Source organism: Lates calcarifer, unplaced genomic scaffold (assembly GCF_001640805.2).
Source record: "Lates calcarifer isolate ASB-BC8 unplaced genomic scaffold, TLL_Latcal_v3 _unitig_2330_quiver_827, whole genome shotgun sequence".
NCBI classification, from domain to species: Eukaryota; Metazoa; Chordata; class Actinopteri; family Centropomidae; genus Lates; species Lates calcarifer.
The window spans coordinates 69,564-88,339 of NW_026116143.1; the positions used below are offsets into that span (position 1 = coordinate 69,564).

At 44.0% G+C, this 18,776-nt stretch overlaps 2 protein-coding genes across 11 annotated transcripts in view; one reads left to right on the plus strand and one right to left on the minus strand.

Annotated features, from left to right (window-relative positions):
- LOC108892674 (low affinity immunoglobulin gamma Fc region receptor II) overlaps nucleotides 1-7,128 on the minus strand; it is a 55,977-nt gene extending 48,849 nt beyond the window's left edge. For all 5 annotated transcript variants that reach the window (XR_007810440.1, XM_051068009.1, XM_051068012.1 and 2 more), the window contains exons 1-6: nucleotides 7,100-7,128; nucleotides 2,254-2,379; nucleotides 1,345-1,380; nucleotides 718-978; nucleotides 396-638; nucleotides 8-202 (exon numbers count right to left, since the gene is read on the minus strand). Coding sequence is in view for 4 of the 5 variants with exons in the window: in XM_051068009.1 (XP_050923966.1) it covers nucleotides 8-202; nucleotides 396-638; nucleotides 718-978; nucleotides 1,345-1,380; nucleotides 2,254-2,281 (763 nt within the window). In the remaining variant the exon portion in view is untranslated. The remainder of the gene's footprint in view (nucleotides 1-7; nucleotides 203-395; nucleotides 639-717; nucleotides 979-1,344; nucleotides 1,381-2,253; nucleotides 2,380-7,099) is intronic.
- The window catches only part of LOC127140086 (uncharacterized), a 41,180-nt gene extending 25,917 nt beyond the window's left edge, over nucleotides 1-15,263 (plus strand). The window contains exons 1-9 of one of the 6 annotated variants that reach the window (XM_051068014.1): nucleotides 7,367-7,814; nucleotides 10,114-10,467; nucleotides 11,917-12,012; nucleotides 12,309-12,410; nucleotides 13,140-13,235; nucleotides 13,566-13,667; nucleotides 14,096-14,191; nucleotides 14,848-15,204; nucleotides 15,238-15,263. In XM_051068014.1, the coding sequence (XP_050923971.1) occupies nucleotides 7,745-7,814; nucleotides 10,114-10,467; nucleotides 11,917-12,012; nucleotides 12,309-12,410; nucleotides 13,140-13,235; nucleotides 13,566-13,667; nucleotides 14,096-14,191; nucleotides 14,848-15,204; nucleotides 15,238-15,248 (1,284 nt within the window). In that variant the 5' untranslated portion in view covers nucleotides 7,367-7,744 and the 3' untranslated portion in view covers nucleotides 15,249-15,263. Of the gene's footprint in view, nucleotides 1-7,366; nucleotides 7,815-10,113; nucleotides 10,468-11,916; nucleotides 12,013-12,308; nucleotides 12,411-13,139; nucleotides 13,236-13,565; nucleotides 13,668-14,095; nucleotides 14,192-14,847; nucleotides 15,205-15,237 lie in introns of those variants that run through there. The other 5 variants (XM_051068013.1, XM_051068017.1, XM_051068016.1 and 2 more) reach the window with 5 other exon arrangements.
- The last annotated feature ends 3,513 nt before the right edge of the window (nucleotides 15,264-18,776 follow it).

An 18,776-nucleotide genomic window follows, 5' to 3' on the forward strand; every position in this document is an offset into this window, starting at 1 on the left:
GTCTCACCTTTAGATTTCCTCCGGACACACAGAGTCACCAGAAGAACCAGTAACACCAGTACAACCAGACCACAGACAGAGACAACAACCTCCATCAGAGGGAAAGGAGGAGGAGGAGAGGTGGTGTCAGTGGAACTAGAAGAAGGGGAAGAGGAGGAACAGGAGGTGGGGGTGGGTGTAGGTCCAGGTGTGGTGGGTTTCTCTAAAATGAACAAAAACAATCATTAAAATCTCTTAAACTGAAAACAAGATAAAACATTGACTCATTTTCCTGTTGGAGTTTATTTCTCCATCTCTTCCAACATCTCTCTAAATTTAACCCTCGTTACTTTACTGAAGGTAAAGTCAGAAACGTCTCATTCTAATGACTGAAGAATCCTGTTTGTCCTCCTGACCTGTGACAGTGATCCAGCTGGGTGGAGACTCTCCATGACTGCTGATACACTTGTAGAGGCCTTCATCAGACTTGGTAACATGGTGGATGGTCATGTGACCTGTAGGCTCAGTCCTGATGAGGGAGCCATCTTTATAGAAAGCAGCTGGGAGGTTGGAGGGAGTGGTCTTTGTTTTACAGTGCAGAGTGACATCATGTCCCTCCATCACAGGGAGGACAGGACTCTGCAGGATCACTGATCCACCTCAACACAGAGACAAACTACAGCATTTCATCCATTTACACACAGCTTCATCAATACTAACTCCACAGTCTGATCTTACCAGTGACAGTGATGTTGATGATGTTACTGGTTGCTCCCTCTCTGGACTCACACCAGTAAACTCCACTGTCCACTGGGAAGATGAAGCTGATGATACAAGAAGAACCAGATGATTCTCCCCATTCTTTACACTCAGCTCTGGTTTGTTTGGTTGTCGTCCTCCACAGCCTCCATCCAGCAGAGCTGTCGTCCTCCTCACAGCTCAGAGAGACAGAGTCTCCTCTAAAAAACTGAGAGCTGCTGGGACTCACAGTCAGACGAGCTGAGGGTTGAAATGAAAAAGTGCTGAAAGTTTTTCTGGTTGTCAAACAAACACAAAGCTCAAACAGCTTGTGTGACTGTTTCTCTGAAGCTGGAGCAAAGAGTAAAGACACTGATGTTCAGCTGATGAACAGCTGCTCATTTAATGCTGCAGAGTTCAGTGTCTCAGACTGGAAAGATGTTCTCAGAGTTTTTCAGCAACATATGAGTCAACATGTGAAGCCTATCAACATGAAAACACTTGAAATGATCTTCATTGTCTTTTCCAGCTTTTTCTCTCAGAGTTCTCTACTGAAAGCATCAGTTCTAATGAGGAAGAATCCTGAGGATGAACAGATGGAAACAGAGACAGAACAAGTTTACTGACCTTGGTTTGTTGAGCAGATCAGCAGTGAGCTCACAACTACAGAGGAATGAAACACAAGAGTTTGACAAAGGAAACAATGCTACTTAAAAGCTAACACTCATGTGTGCAGTGCATAGAAAAGCAGTTTATTAGGAACACCTGTTTATTTGTGCAGTGACACAATCAGCCAATCATGTGTAATTGATACAGTCCTGCAGATCCAGGTCAGGAGCTTCAGTCATTGTTCACATCAGATGTTTGAATGGGGAGAAAATGTGATGTCAGTTTGAGCGTGGTATGATTGTTAGTGTCAGACAGGCTGGTTGGAGTATTTCTGGATTTCAACACAACAATCCAGAGAAATCAGAGGAGCATGAGCGCTCAGTCTGATGAAAAGGCTTCAACATAACACAATGTCAGAGAAGTGAAGAGGTCTGAACAGCAGTGTGTGGCTGGATGTTTGCATCAAATAAATGAATCTGTCTGCCTTCCCTGTTTTCACTCCACATGTTTCACTGCTCCAGCTGATTCTTCTCTTTATTATACTCAGCTCTTTGTGTCACTTTCTGCTTTTATTGTTTGGTTCTTGTGCTATTACACTTTTGAGGTGTTTAAAAACAGTTCAAATCATTATTACCATTATCATTCTGATGTTCACTGAGTGTTGGTTGATCTATAATGAACCATCAGTCCTCTCTGAACCACACCAGTGACTGAAGACATTAGTGTCCCAGTTAAAGTCAGTCCATCATTGTTGAACTTCTTCCCTGTCGTCACTGAGACCACTCCAGTTCCTGTGTGGACCTGCAGCTTGTTACTGACCTGAGTTCAGCCTGACTGTGTTTTCATGTCCTCTCCTCCATCATCAGTTATTCCAGAGGCAGCAGACAGGTTCAGACAGACAGACAGACAGACAGACAGTGTACTCACAGAGCAGATGTAGAGACGTCTCCTTCATGGTCCTGCTCGGTGCTCTGTGATCAACTGTTGAGGTTTGTTGGTAGAGAGGCTGAGTGAAGCCCGCCCTCTTCCTCTGTGTCACTGTGGTTTTCTCTCCTGCTCATACAAACACACTGAGTTAGAACGTCATCTGTCTTTACTGGACTACAGCTCAGCTCATCACACTGAGCCACAACATCACCACACACTCTGATACCTGCCTGTCTCATGCTCAGAGAAAACTGGGAAGATGAGCTTTATTTCAAATGTGTGAAGACACAGATCAGAAAGTGTGAGTGTAACATCTCTGCTCTGAGTCTGGTTCAGGATCTTTGTCCAATGTTCCTGTCTCTCTCTGTCTCGTCTCCTGCATCTCTCTCTGTGTCCACCTTTGCTTCAAAGTGTAGAGGCCCAATAGAAAAAGTCCATTGTTGCTAACGGCTTAAAGAACAGACATGTAACCAGAGCTGAACATAATGTGAGTCTTTGTTGAACCAACATCACACATGAAGCTTCTGTTCTCTGCAGCTCTGAGATGCTTCAGCTGAAGGTCAACTTTCCTCTGCTGTCAACACTAAACTTTATTGACACTGTGCTGTGGATCACAGTCTGTGCTTCTTATCAGGGTGGTTTTCTACAGAGCAGCAGAGGGCGCTGTTTGTCTGTGAATCAGAGAAAGAGATCGTCATCACTATCTGAACACTGTTCAATACATTTCTGCTTCCTGTGGAAATCCAACATGTTTCTGAGCCTCTCTCTGGTTTGTTCAGCTTGTTAAATGTGTGTGTTCAGATCTCCTCATTCACACACACCAGCTTCATTTCCATGTGGAGTTGTCAGAGTGTTTCCTCAGGGTTGTGGTCTGTGCATTCATGACTAGATTTTCCTGCTGTGTGTAACAGGTTGTAGAAATCTGTGCTGTGAGTTTGTAGAGACACACATGTCATTCTGACTGTAGGACAGACGTCTGAAGTTCCATGTATGGTTTGTACTCTTTTGGAATGTCTGAAGGATTACAGATGTTTTCACTCCTTTAAGAATTCATCTATGTTTATGTTAACCTTTGGGGTTCATGTTTAGGATAATAGTCAATAATGTATATTGGTAAAACCTAAACCTGTAGGGGTCAGAGGTGAGGGCTTTCTCTCCCTTCTCTCCTTTCTTTGAAAAGTGAAGTCATTGAATAAGGTCCAGATGCTTCCTATAGATCATGAAAACAGCTAACATATATATACTGGTGTTAAGAGCCGTTAGGAGAGAGATCCATATTGGCTCGGATCCTCTCACAAGCTTCTGCAGAGCTTGTCTGGATGCTGAACTTCTTTGTAATAAACTTCTATATACAAGTAAGTCAGTGTCAGCGGAGATCTTTTCTTCGTCATCTTCACATCATCACCATCAAATATACCACAAGAATTTGGCGTCACGAACTTCGGACGTGTTGTGACCTGCGGCGTTCCCGGCAACTTCAGCGCACCTACTCCCGCACCAAGCCGGCTGATTACGGTGAGCATTTCTCACTTATGGGGCGCTGGTTCGTTCGTTGATGTTGTGTGTTTGCTGTTTGGTCGCACCGTAAAGAATCGTGTTGTGTTGATGTTTGGAGTGAAGCTCCGTTCTAAATTTGATTTTATTGCGCTGTGGACAGCGCATAAAAAGGGGGGAGTGTGACAGAGAAGTGAAGTAAATAAGAAGTTTGAAGTAAAAAGTGTAGAATAGCCTAATTAGTAACGATAAGGTGAACTAAATAACACTATGCAAGATTAATGAAGACTGGGCCCTTATCTTCTTAACGGTAAGACGTGTACATTAGGCTTGAGAGATAGATTCGGAAAAAAGGGAGAAGGAACAACCCTGGGCCCAGAGCAAATTGGATGATTGAAAAAAAAGAGATGAAGGAAAAAGAAAAAAAGAGAAATAGGAATAAGGAAGAAAAGAGGAATAAGAGGTAAAGAGAAAAAGCCGCAGATTTGGTCAAAGCCCTCTGGGAGGCGGTTTTAGACGGGCCAAAAACCGGGAAAATCACTAGGTGAATTTCAGGTCAGTTCTAGGAACTGGGGGTGTAGAGTGTAAAATTCAATTGTAAGTTCCCACTCGAACACTAGTTGACGAACAGTGTCTGAAGCAGCCTCTCATTGAATATCTACACCTCATAAGGTAGCATAAATTTAGAAGGAAAATAAGAGAAAAGGAGCGGCAGAAAAGCATGCTATAGGACAAAGTATGAATAAGCTGATTTTGAGAATTTAGGATTGGATGTGGCTTGTGTTTGGGATTAAGTCAATTTTGCTGTGTGTTTTGTGAATCTGTTTTATGCCCCTGTTGAGTGAGAAGTGTCTGTGTGTGTGTGTGTGTGTGTGTGTGTGTGCGCGTGTGTGTGTGGAGCGTTGTCTTAGCTGTGTGTGAAAGGCTGCAGCATGGGATGGTTTATGGGGTTTATGTTGAGGAGATAGACTTTGCATTTAATAGGCATATATAGGTTGTGGTTGAAAATAGGGGATATAGTAATGTATAAGGAAAGATATTTTGTCTTATATGGATAAAACCTTATGAGCTTCTTAAGAGAGGACGTTTTATGATTAAAACCTATGAGCTTCTTTTTAAGAAGACGTGCTTTTATTGTTAAAATGTATGAGCCTCCTCCAAGAAGACGGTCTTGCTATTGTTAAAACACTTGAGCCTCTTTCAAGGGGACTTTTGTTATTGTTAAACGTCATGAGCCTTTTTGGGGGAGATTTTGAATAAAATCTATGAGCCTTTCTTAAAGACGTTTTTGGGAAAAAGAGAGAGAGGAAAAACTTATGAGCCCCCAAAAAGGACATAGAAAGATTAGTGTATGGGTGGTTTGTGTGGGTATAAAAGATTTAAAGACAAATAAAAGAATAATTGGAGTTACAGTTTGTGGATGATAATGTATTAATGAAGGAATTAAGATGCCATTAGAGTGACCTGTGTGTTGGCAGATAATGTGTTTAATGTGTGGGTTCATAAGATAAGATTGTCTGTTTCTTCCCTTATTGACGTGTGCTGTGTGAGAGTTGGGGAGAAGAAAAGGAGGTGGAGTGCTCCAGGATGCAGCTCCTGAATCCAGTCTACTCAAGACCAGTGCAGTTTTATACACAAACTCTTTTCATAAATACCTGGATTTTAAACATATGTGTTATGTATGCATAGCATATCACATGTTGTAGTTGTTTAAAGGAGAAGCTTGGCAATGGACTGACCAGTTAAATGTATTTGGTTAATAGAATATAATTAGTGGGTTTAAATGCTGTTGAATGCAGAGTGGTAAATGTGAGTTTTATTCTCTGTTCATGGTTTCTTCTGATTTGAGTTGAGGATTGGCTATTGAGATTTTTGGTGATTTGAGGTGATTGTTTATTAAAAAACAGGAACACACTTGGTGATAGTTGGTTCCCTGTAGGAGTGTGTGATCTTTTGAGCATTATATAGGATTGGACTTTTGTTGGTAGGAATATCTGAAGAAACTTTACACATAATTTGGTAAATTAATTGTGTGTTTAGTAGATATCATATGTGGACTTAGTGTTGTGAATTCATTGTTATATTGATTAAGTTTTTGGTTCCTTTGGCAAATTTATTGATTGTGGTAAAATAGTGACTTATAATAAATAAAATTAATAAAATAGGGAGAAATAGGTTAAGTACTTAAAGTAGTCTTAGTAATTAGTTTTGATTTACAATTAAAGGAGTTATTACAATGTCAGAAAAGGATATTAAAGTTCCGAAAGTAATTACTCCTGTTAAAGTAGTACAGAAGAATAATCCTTTCATTAAATGTATTGCAAAGATATTAGAGAAATGGCATAAGCGTTGGCCTGAAATTGATCAACCATGGCCAGTGGAAGGGACTCTTAACCCAGATGTAATTCAAATAATGCATGTACTTGTGTCCACATATAAGGCGGTGCAAAGGAAGGGTAAAAAGGGGGAAAAACGTAAAGAAAAGAGACAAGTGGAGCTTGGTGTTCTTCAGTTGTTTGAAAATGAGGGACAGAAATTGATAAAAGCTGCAAAAGAAAAGAGAGATAGAGGTGTAGAGGAAATAAGAAAGAATGCAAAGGAAACAGAAAAATTAATGGCAGAAATTAATACACCTTTCTCACATGTGGATTCAGTGAAGAGACCCCACCTTATGAGAATGGAGACAGTGATTGGGAGGATCAGATTCCTTTGCCTTCAAGAGGTTTTTTCCCTGCAGCAACTAGCACTGGAATAGAGGAGGAGAGACGGACGGCCTTACAAGAGCTTGAGAAAAGTATGAACTAATGCCTTTCACATCTCCATGAGTCATCTAGACCAGAAGACCAGAAAGTATGGGAGAACCAATTAAAGTGGTTACAGACACAGAAGAAAAACTTGCGGAAAAAGGACTCCCAAAAATTAGATAGGAGATATCTAAGATATAAGTCAGTGTCAGCGGAGATCTTCATCATCTTCACATCATCACCATCAAATATACTACATGTCCTTACAGACAGGAGCTTTGCCCTGGTGGATCCACTTTAGCCCACCTCAGCCCAGTGCCGGACCGTCAGTTTGGTTCGGCGGCTGTGGCTCAGGAGGTAGAGCAGTTGCCTACCAATCGTAAGGTGGGTGGTTCAATTCCCGGCTCCTCCAGTCCACATGCTGAAGTATCCTTGGGCAAGATACTGAACCCCAAATTGCCTCCGATGTGTGACATCGGTGTGTAAATGTGAATTACAACAAGTGCTGTCTGAATGTGTGTGTGAATGGGTGAACGTGACCTGTAGTGTGAAGCAGTTTGAGTGGTCGAAAAGACTAGAAAAGCGCTATATAAGTACAGTCCATTTACCATTTACATTCTGGTTCTGTGATGATGAACATGACCTGGTTGAAACAGCAGGTGGAGCTCTGCCCTCATGAGCTGGGAGGAGCTTCTCCTCTCAGTGTCTGACAGGAAGTGCAGGGTGGAGGTTCTGAGGACACAGGACAGGATGAAGAGCAGCTCTCACACCTTCATCATCATGTTCATCAGCAGCACCTGACACTGACTCTCAGCTGAAGAGAAACCCTTCAGACAGTCACTGGGTTCTGATGAGCAGGAAATAGAAGTGATGTGAGCTGTGTGAAGGAGGAACTAAGTTACAGACAGTGAAACATCCTCCACACTGTTTCATGCTGAGTGGTTGATGAGTGTTTTTCCTCCACACACCATTCATGATCTGCTTCACACTTCAATGTTTGTCTTGACTCGGACTCTGGAGTTCTCATGAGCTCGGACTATGATCCGCCTCTAGACTGACGGACCGTTAGAAAACTCCTCCCTCGGTCTCGGGTGCGGCTCTTGTCTCAGTCCGGGACTTTCCACCGTTTCCTCTTCACACAGCTTCGTCTTAAAGCGGAAGGTTTCTTGGTTTAATGTGGGTTTGCTGTAAATAAGGCGGCTCCTGGATGTTGATAGGAACCTGTTGGATCATCGGGACCAGTTGGACTGATCATGTCTGTTTTAACATCTGCGTCACTGTGGACTCTGCTGTCTCTCTGGGTCCTGGTCTCTGCCTCTGAAGGTGAGCTCTGCTTTGATTCACAGGTTACAGTGGTGGGCACAGTAAAGTAAAAAGAGTAAACTATTGTTACTTTGTAATATAATGAGTCAAGTACTAAGTTCTGATGCCGTTTATTACGTTACTCTACACCCGGAAGACACAGTAACTGAACCAGCGTCACGTTCTTGAAGTAACGTTCCATTTATCGGAGGAAGGAGTCACCTCCTCTGAACTAACGGTTAGGACGCTGAGACTTTACGGTTGATCTCACAGTGTTTAAGACAAAGCTGCTCCACCTGAAGAACACAGCTGTTAACATTAGAGTTTACTGTGAACAGATTCACCTCACATTTAACTCTTCAAGAAAAAGGAAACGTTAAACTATGGACACGAACCGTTCCGAGCGCATCTACGATAACAACACTCTATGTGATCTTTTGCTCATACAAACAGCGTAGCAACATGTCCACAGATAAACCTGAACAGTTCTCTGTGTCTGAACAGTTCTCTGCGTCTGACTGACTTCATGGAAACTAATGAGACTGAGCTGCTATAAACAGGAATATTAGCAGAGAGTTCACTGCTGCTGATGAGGAGCAGCCATCTTGGATTCTGATGTCGGGGTTGGTGGGATTGCTCCGACTTAACGAGTTGGAATCATGGATGAATTATTAGAGCTGGATATCGCATCGAAAATGGCGCAATTCAGTCCCATCAGAGTTACTCGCTGGCGCATATGACGAAAAAGTTTCTGGCTTCTGGAACCCACTGAATATGCGCAGTAGGGCTACTCCCATCATGCCTGTTGGCTGTGTGGACGAGCAAGTCGCGTTCTGGATCTTACACGATCAGGCGCAACTTCTTTTTGGGTGCTATGCTAGCGGACTTGATGGCTGTATACCAAGACTTTAACAGCAATAGCCTGGCTTCAAACCATGGATGTATATATATACATATGATAACAGCAAGTGAGGGTAATGTTCCAAAGAGTAAGATCGTATTAAACCCTGAAATCGTTAGTATCGTGGTTAAGTCGTGGTGAGCATTCATTTAGTTGGATTAATTTAGTCACCAGTTGGAAGTTTCATTCTAAACTAAAATCACTGGAATTTAAACTGTTTTTTTGGGGGGGGGGCATTTTTTAAATGAGAAACTGAAACTGTATGTGACATTTAACTGACGGCAGGTAAAGTCATTACTATGACTGTACAAGTAATTTAAACTTTGTTCCATTGAAAAGCAGATTCATATGGCATCTGTTCAGTGCTGGTTCATTTCCTGTGTTATTACTTACACTTCTACTAGTTCACTGCTCTCCACAGTTACATTCAGGACCAATAAATTAAGTATCATTCATCTATGTATTTATCTATGTAAAGACACTATTAAATAGCAGATTGTATTTAATATTGTAAAAATGAAAATGAGTGTAAAAATTCTGACGATAAAACTCCTTTATTATCTCCTGTTTTCTGACAAATTAGACACATAGTTTGTAACAGCCAAGCTACTGAGCATGCTCCTGTAACATATACACTGTAGTTAGTTACAGCAGCTTTATTGCCCCGATGCCCACTGCTTATTATAGATGAGTGTTTAGAGATTCCTGAGAGACAGTTGTTATTTATGTCGTAAACACAAAATTATAAGTTACACAAATAATAACACTGTTAACACTGTAGCTACTCATGGATTAACAGATACTAGGTATCACTACTAGAAATACCAATAATCCCGATCAGTTCAAAGTCATTGATCTGTGGATTATCTTTATATTCTTATTGTGTAGTACTCCATCACAGATTGATTGTAGTGTGAAACAGATTCTAAAGGTCAGTCCAGAATGATAAATCCATCACTGAATGTTTTCTGTGACTATTTAGTAATCGTCGTTGTTAGCCATCCACTGGGAATCCCACAATGCTTTGAGATGAGTCTGTGAAAAAAATCAGTACAAGTGTGTGTGTGTGTGTGTGTGTGTGTGTGTGTGTGTGGCAGCTCTCAGTTGCATTGTGTAATGTAATAATATGAAACTGTCCTCACTCTGGGCAGCATGATGTTGGCTCTGTGATGGACTGATGATCCATACAGGGTGAACCCCACACATCACCCAGTGACAGCTGGGAGAGGCTCCAGTACTCCTGTGACCCTCAAGTGGTATATATAATGGATGATTGAATGTCCTCACTCTATCTATACATCTGGACTGTCTGTGTGGTCCAGCTGAGACCTGGGTTCCTCTCTGACAGTCCCTCTCTCTGATTGGCTGATTACACTTTGACCTTTAACCTCTGATCTGTGTTTTCTCTCTCTCCTTCAGGTCAGATCATCAGAGCTGTTTCTGGAGACAATGTCCCTCTGCCATGTCGAGCTCCCAGAGACACCAACATCATAGCTGTGGAGTGGACCAGACCTGATCTGGAGCCAGATTCAGTCTTTTTTCAGCGGGGCAGTCAGCCTGTTACAGACAAACAGCATCCATCTTTTAAGAACAGGGTGGAGCTGGTGGACAGACAGATGAAGGACGGTGACGTGTCTTTGACTCTGAAGGATGTGAAGACAGAGGACACAGGAAGATACGAGTGTCGAGTCTTCCAGGGAGGAACAAACCGCAGGAAGAGATCTTACCTGAACACTGAGCCCATCATCAGCATCATCAACCTGGATGTTAGAGGTGAGTTGGTAGAGTCCAGACTCAGGTGAGGTGGTAGAGTCCAGACTCAGGTGAGGTGGTAGAGTCCAGACTCAGGTGAGGTGGTAGAGTCCAGACTCAGGTGAGTTGGTAGAGTCCAGACTCAGGTGGGCTGGTAGAATCCAGACTCAGGTGAGTTGGTAGAGTCCAGACTCAGGTGAGTTGGTAGAGTCCAGACTCAGGTGGGTTTTGGAGCAGCAGCTTCCTGGTTGTTGGTGTGAGAGTGAAGGCTGATCACAGATCAGATGTTGGTGTTTTCTAAAGATGTTGTTGATGAGACTTTGTAGAAAACAGCTGGTATGAGTGATGTGATCAAAGTGCAGTAGATAATGTCTGACAGGAGTTTGAAGAGGAAATGGATTCTGTTCTGTTCTTCAGTCATCACCTACCTGACACTGATACCTCACACCTGCTTCTACTCTGCAGGTAACACACAGGGAGACAGGGAGGAGGATCAGTTAGAGTTCATCTTGTTGTTACTGTAATGATCTTTATAAAATGGAGACTGACAGAGCAGAATTCAGATCCTCCTCCTCTTAATGAAGCAGCTGTTCCTCTTCAGAGTCTCTGATCTCCTTGGTCCTGAATCTTTGTCTCCTGTCAGACAAAGAAGAACAGAATCAGAGGGTTTGAAGAAAACTGAAGTGTAAAAACAGGAAGCAGTGTGAGTGTGTTCAGATCAGATCAACATCTCATCAGGTTTGAGCCCAGTTTCATCTACACAGAGACATTTAGTTCCCATGACAACATGTGGACCTGTTCAGACCTGGTGCAGGACTCTACTGGACCTTCAAGGTGTGGTCAGACTGATGTCCACTCCACATTCTTCTTACTGAAGAATCCTCTGACTACACCTTCAGGGTGGAGGAGACTCCATGGACCCAATGAGTGAATATAATGTAGTCAGTGAATGCAGCACCATCAGAGTCATGAGACCAACCCAGACCTGGACCCTGAGTCCAGACTGATCATTGATCTCTGTTATTTCTTCATGTCAGCAGATTGAAGTTGTTACTGAGAGTTCACCTGTGGATAAACATTTAGAGGGCGGCACAGTGGAACAGTGGCACAGTGGTTAGCACAGGAAGGGTTTGAGCTCGGGGTTTTTCTGTGTGGAGGTCACATGTTCTCCTGGTCTCTGGGTTCTCCAGCTTCCTCCCACAGTCCAAACACATGCAGGTTACCTGACTCTAAACTGACTGTGTGTGTGTGTGTGTGTGTGTGTGTGTGTGTGTGTGTGTGTGATGGACTGGTGATCTGTACAGGGTGAACCCTACCTCTCACCCAGTGATAAACAGTATAGATAATGGATGGATGATTGTACATATAGACATATACATACATATAGTCACAGTAACAATAGTCTTATTATAAACTGATGGAGTAAATATTCTTTCTCTCATGTTGTTCTTCATGTTTCTGTTTCCACAGAACCATTTCCATCCTGGGCCACAGCTCTCCTGGTTCTCCTGGTTGTTGCTCTTATTGTTATTGTGGCTCTTCTGGTTCTAAAATACTTCATGCCAGGTATGTCTCTGTGGAGGCAGACTCTTGTTCCAGAAGCTAAAAGAGTTGAGAGTGTTTTTTTTCTTTGTGTGTGTGTGTGTGTGTGTGTGTGTGTGTGTGTGTGTGTGTGTGTGATGGACTGGTGATCTGTACAGGGTGAACCCTGCCTCTCACCCAGTGATAAACAGTATAGATAATGGATGGATGATTGTACATATAGACATATACATACATATAGTCACAGTAACAATAGTCTTATTATAAACTGATGGAGTAAATATTCTTTCTCTCATGTTGTTCTTCATGTTTTTCCACAGAACCATTTCCATCCTGGGCCACAGCTCTCCTGGGTCTCCTGGGTCTCCTGTTTGTTGTTGTTCTTATTGTGGGTCTTCTGCTTCGACAATACTTGATACCAGGTATGTCTCTACTCCTACATTACCCATGATGCTGATGGTGAAGATGTTTCCTCTTGTGGCTCGTTGACTGTGGAGGCAGACTCTTGTTCCAGAAGCTAAAAGAGTTGAGAGTTAAAAACAGCTGATACAGAGAGCTGAAGAGAAACTTGAGGTTTTGTTCCAGACGTCAGAAAAGCTCATTCAGACTCATTGATGAGGAAGACCTGGACCCTGAGTCCAGGCTGATCATTAATCTGGTTTTTCTTCATGTCAGCAGATTGCAGTTATTACTGAGAGTTCACATGTGGATAAACATTTAGAGGGCGGCACAGTGGAACAGTGGAACAGTGGAACAGTGGTTAGAACAACAAGGTTCTGGGTATTAGCCCGGGGTTTTTCTGTGTGGAGGTCACATGTTCTCCTGGTCTCTGGGTTCTCCAGGTTCTCCAGCTTCCTCCCACAGTCCAAACACATGCAGGTTACCTGACTCTGAACTGTGACTGTGAGTGTGTGTGTGTGTGTGTGTGTGTGTGTGTGTGTGTGTGTGTGTGTGTGTGTGTGTGATGGACTGGTGATCTGTACAGGGTGAACCCTGCCTCTCACCCAGTGATAAACAGTATAGATAATGGATGGATGATTGTACATATAGACATATACATACATATAGTCACAGTAACAATAGTCTTATTATAAACTGATGGAGTAAATATTCTTTCTCTCATGTTGTTCTTCATGTTTCTGTTTCCACAGAACCATTTCCATCCTGGGCCACAGCTCTCCTGGTTCTCCTGGTTGTTGCTCTTATTGTTGCTGTGGGTCTTCTGGTTCTAAAATACTTCATGTCAGGTATGTCTCTACTCCTACATTACCCATGATGCTGATGGTGAAGATGTTTCCTCCTGTGGCTCGTTGACTGTGGAGGCAGACTCTTGTTCCAGAAGCTAAAAGAGTTGAGTGTGTGTGTGTGTGTGTGTGTGTGTGTGTGTGTGATGGACTGGTGATCTGTACAGGGTGAACCCTGCCTCTCACCCAGTGATAAACAGTATAGATAATGGATGGATGATTGTACATATAGACATATACATACATATAGTCACAGTAAAGATAGTCTTATTATAAACTGATGGAGTAAATATTCTTTCTCTCATGTTGTTCTTCATGTTTCTGTTTCCACAGAACCATTACAAACCTGGGCCACAGCTCTCCTGGGTCTCCTGGTTCTCCTGTTTGTTGTTGTTCTTATTGTGGGTCTTCTGGTTCAACATTACTTGATACCAGGTATGTCTCTACTCCTACATTACCCATGATGCTGTTGGTGAAGATGTTTCCTCTTGTGGCTCGTTGACTGTGGAGGCAGACTCTGTGTCTTCTGTGTGGAGGTCACATGTTCTCCTGGTCTCTGGGTTCTCCAGCTTCCTCCCACAGTCCAAACACATGCAGGTTACCTGACTCTAAACTGACTGTGTGTGTGTGTGTGTGTGTGTGTGTGTGTGTGTGTGTGTGTGTGTGTGTGTGTGTGATGGACTGGTGATCTGTACAGGGTGAACCCTGCCTCTCACCCAGTGATAAACAGTATAGATAATGGATGGATGATTGTACATATAGACATATACATACATATAGTCACAGTAACAATAGTCTTATTATAAACTGATGGAGTAAATATTCTTTCTCTCATGTTGTTCTTCATGTTTCTGTTTCCACAGAACCATTACCATCCTGGGCCATAGTTCTCCTGGTTCTCCTGGTTGTTGCTCTTATTGTTATTGTGGCTCTTCTGGTTCTAAAATACTTCATGCCAGGTATGTCTCTGTGGAGGCAGACTCTTGTTCCAGAAGCTAAAAGAGTTGAGAGTTAAAAACAGCTGATACAGAGAGCTGAAGAGAAACTTGAGGTTTTGTTCCAGACGTCAGAAAAGCTCATTCAGACTCATTGATGAGGAGGAATCAGCTCTACAACATGACTTTACTCAGCAGTTTGTCGTGTGCTTCACTGCATTTATCTGGACTCAGATGGAACATTGTGAACCATGTTCTTCTTCTGTGGTGGTAAACAGCAGCCAACATGACACCATGTGCTGACACTAAATGTTGCAGCCTGACAGTCATGTGCAGCAGCTTCAGTAAAGGTTCCTCTTGACTTGTGCTCGGTCGTCTGGTCGACTTCTGCTGAGAAACATTAGAACAAACTTCAGATTGTTGAGAACAGAAACATTAGATCTTCATTGATTCTGTGCTGATGTGTGTGAGACATGGCTGAGTAAAGAACAGACGTCAGGTGAGCTCAGGTCACCTGGTTGTTCCAGGTCCTCAAACAAACTGTTGGAGCTTCTTGTGTCTGAATACTGAGTGTTCTCCACCAACATGAGACACAGAAGGATGAGACAGTGAGGTCCTGTTAGCATCAGTGCTGCTGCTGCTGTCTGTACAGCTGATGATGTGCTTTGTTGTCCTCTCAGTCTACAAGGTGGACGTGGATTCAGGGGTGGAGTCTGTCCAGCTGCCCTGCAAAACCATAGTTCACCTGTTTAAAGACGTCAGAGTGGAGTGGACGGACAGAGACAACAGGAAGGTCCATGTGTATGAGAACGGCTCTGACCGACCTGAAGAACAGGACCAGGTTTACAGAGACCGAACAGAGATGAAGAAAGACCTGCTGAGAACTGGAGACCTCAGTCTGACCCTGAAAAAACCCACAGATGGAGACACAGACACCTACACCTGCACTGTCAGCAGGGACAGAAACATCCTGATGAAGAAACAAGTGGAGCTACAGGTCAAAGGTCAGTGCTGTAGATACAGGTCAGAGGTCAGAGGTCAGTGCTGTAGATACAGGTCAGATGTCAGAGGTCAGAAATGAAATGTTAAATGTGATTCTTCCATCCTAAGGTCACATGATGACTCCTGAACCATCAGGTGAAAATCAGCTGTGTGGAATATTCCCAGTAAACTCCAACAGTTAGCATGTCCAGCATCACTGAAAGAAACAGGGGGGAGTCAGGTGAATGGGTCAGATAGTTTATGGAGGTCACAGCTCTGTCATATTCTACAGCCAGTCACTATAACTGATGTGGTCTTGTTGCTCCAACACTAGTGAACATGGAAGGAGTTTGGTCTGACTTTACAAAGATTGTTTCATGAAGAACACCAGAGAAACTGAATGATAAATGAGCCTGAAGGTTTAAGTCATCAGTAATAAGAGGGATGAACTGATCATAGACGATGAACTGATCATAGACGATGAACTGATCATAGATCAATGCCATCTTTTTAGTCTTGAGGATTTCAATATATCCTCGATTTCCTGTGGAGTCACTCACACACTCGAGATCCACAATATCAGTCTCCAGATCTCTGATAGATCTGGTGATGTCTCGTGTGACATTGAGCGTGTGCTGCTGACATAAAAGTTTAATTTGAACCTTTCCATGGTCCCACCACTGCCTCAGACTGACAAACTCCTTTTTCTTCTGTCTAAAATCATTCCAAAACCAGCTTAAAGCCTCTTTGAAAGGTTTGTCGACAGTTAAAACAGAGATAAAATGCCAGTAGGCGCTTTTATGTAAAATGTTTCTGATAAAAACGTTACATAAAACCAAAGAATGATCTGTAAAACCAACTGGTAAAATCCTACACGTTTTAACAGCACTGACTCTGTGCTTAAGAACATAAAACCGATCCAGTCTGGCCAAAGAGATGGTGTTCTCTAACGTGGGACCATGTGTACTGTCTGCAGCCTGTGTGCATCCTTCTCCACACGTCCACCAGGCCATGAGACGAGACCAGCTGCCTCAAGGCATGCTGGGATACTGGAAGAGGCTCTGCATGGTTTCAATCTAAAATCTCAGAATAATTAAAATCCCCGCCCACGAATAAATAATCCTCCGAGCTACAGCTGCCTTTTCAAAGAAGTGCTTCCTCTCTGTACCACTGTTTGGAGCATAGATGTTGATAAAAACCACATTAAAATGATCAAAATGAGCTTTGGCTAAAAGGCACCTCCCCTCCACAACAGGCCTGACCTCCAGAGAGGTTGGAGTGAAACCTCCAGAGAACAGGAAGCCCACTCCACCACTGAGGGTGGTGTTATGGCTTAAAATCACTTCTCCTTCCCATTCTCTGCTCCAGTCAGCCTCATTCCCAACATCACTGTGTGTTTCTTGTAGAAACAGGACATCAGTGTGTTTCATTTTAGCCATTTCAAACACTACTGCTCTCTTCCGTGATTCTCTGGCACCATTAACATTCAGACTGCCAACTTTAAAAACATCCATAATGATGAAGATGTTAAGAACAAGACTAAAAACAATCAAAGAAATAAATAGAAATAAAATCTGTTCTTTCATCATCATTAAGAGACGAGTTGTTTTCTGACTTTAATGATCAGTTTTTTCAGTCTGAATATTTCCTGGTCTGTCAGCTCTGACTCAGCTCTGTGTTTGATGATATATCTGTCTGACTTATAGAAACCCTGCATGTCAGGGAAGTACTGCTCTAACATTAGGTTCCTCATTCCTTTGGTCTGCTGCAGAAAGGACTTGAGTGCATTTGCAGGATAGACCTGAGCAGCAGCCTGCTGAGTGTGAGACAGGTCACTGCTGTCAGACACACAGCCTTCAGTGTCACTGCTGTCAGACAGAGCTGCTCTGTTCTCTGCAGCACTCGCTTTACCTGCCAGACGTCCGGCTTTACCCCCGACCTCCACGCTCACCATGTTTCTCCTCTTACTGCGCTGAGGAGGAGCAGACTCCCCCCAGCCTCACAGGCTGAACATCTCCTCAGCCTCAGCTACTGTGTTCTCCTCACACAGCTCACCTGTTACTGTACCTGCCTCACATGACTCACCTGTCACCTCACCTACCTCTCCTTTCTTACCTGCTTCACCCTGGTCACCAGCGACCTCAACTCTTTCACACAGCTCATCCATTACTTTACTAACCTCACCCAACTCACCTACAGCCTCACCTGCCTCTTCCACTTCACCTGGTTCACCTACCTCTTCAAGTTCACCTGCCCTTTGGTTTTCCATGCCTACTTCACCAGGAACCTTACCTGCCTCTCTCCCTACACCTGTTTCACCCACATCCTTCACCAAATCACCAGCCACTTCATCTGAAGTATCACCTCTCACCCTAGCCTTACCTGTCACCTCACCTTTACCAGTCACCTCACCCGTTTCACCTCCCACCTCCTCCTCACCACTCACCTCAGTGCTCTTTTCAAACTGGCTCTGCATCTCTGTAGCCTGTTGTTTCTCTGCAGCTCCTGCATCTTTCCCTCGCACTGCGGCAGCGGTCACCGCAGCCGCACGCCTCGCCGCCGGAACGGGTCGGCCAACGGCAATGGCAGCGGCAGCGGCCACCGCCCGCCCCGCCGCCGGAGCGGATGGTCCAGCGGCAGCAGCGGCGCCAGCCGCGCTCGGGGGGACAGGGGGGGAAGCGCGGTTAGGACAGGCCTTGATTAAATGTCCCTCTTCACCACATCCAAAGCATTTCACAGAGGATGATGTTGCAAACAAAATGTAATCAAAGTCGTCCACACGGACTCGGAAGCGGTAATCAAACTCTTCATTCTTGTTGTTGAGCAGCATGAAGAGCTGCCTGCGGTGAGACACCACGTGTCTCAGCAGGGGAGACTTACAGCCCGATAGCACTTTCCTTATCGGGGACACCACCTTCCCATGTCTCGATAGTTCTTTGATCAGGAACTCATCACTTATAAAAGGTTTGATAAAGTGATGTGTGTAGCTGCTGTGTCAGTGGGATCACCGGCTCAAACATCCCATTCACTGTGATGCCCGTCTCCACCAACCTGTTCACCTGTTCTACCTTTTCCAGGAACAGAACCACCGCGCTGTTCATACGAGCAGCGGACTTCACAGAGCCGTGCCCGATTATTTCCCCCACAGCCAGTGCTACCTCCTCCACACTGCACGGAGAGCCAGCTCCGGGTTTAATACCGTGCTTCCTGTCAGCCTGGAGGAGGCGCTGCTGGACGCCATGCTCAGCTCCTCAGAGCGAGGCTGACAAACAAAGGACAAACAAACAAACACTAAACTAACGAAGAGAAACCAACAAAAACGAAATTAAACTAGAACACCTACATTCATAAACACGCACCACCGAAAATAATACAGAGGAGGGGGAAAGAGAGAGAGAGGGAGAGAGGGAGAGAGGGAGAGGGGGAGAGAGAGAGAGAGGGAGAGGGGGAGAGGGGGAGAGAGAGAGAGAGGGAGAGGGGGAGAGGGGGAGAGAGAGAGAGAGAGAGAGAGAGAGAGAGAGAGGGGGAGAGAGAGAGGAGAGAGAGGGAGAGGGGAGAGAGAGAGGGGGGAGAGAGAGAGAGAGAGAGAGAGAGAGAGAGAGAGAGAGAGAGAGAGAGAGGGGGGAGA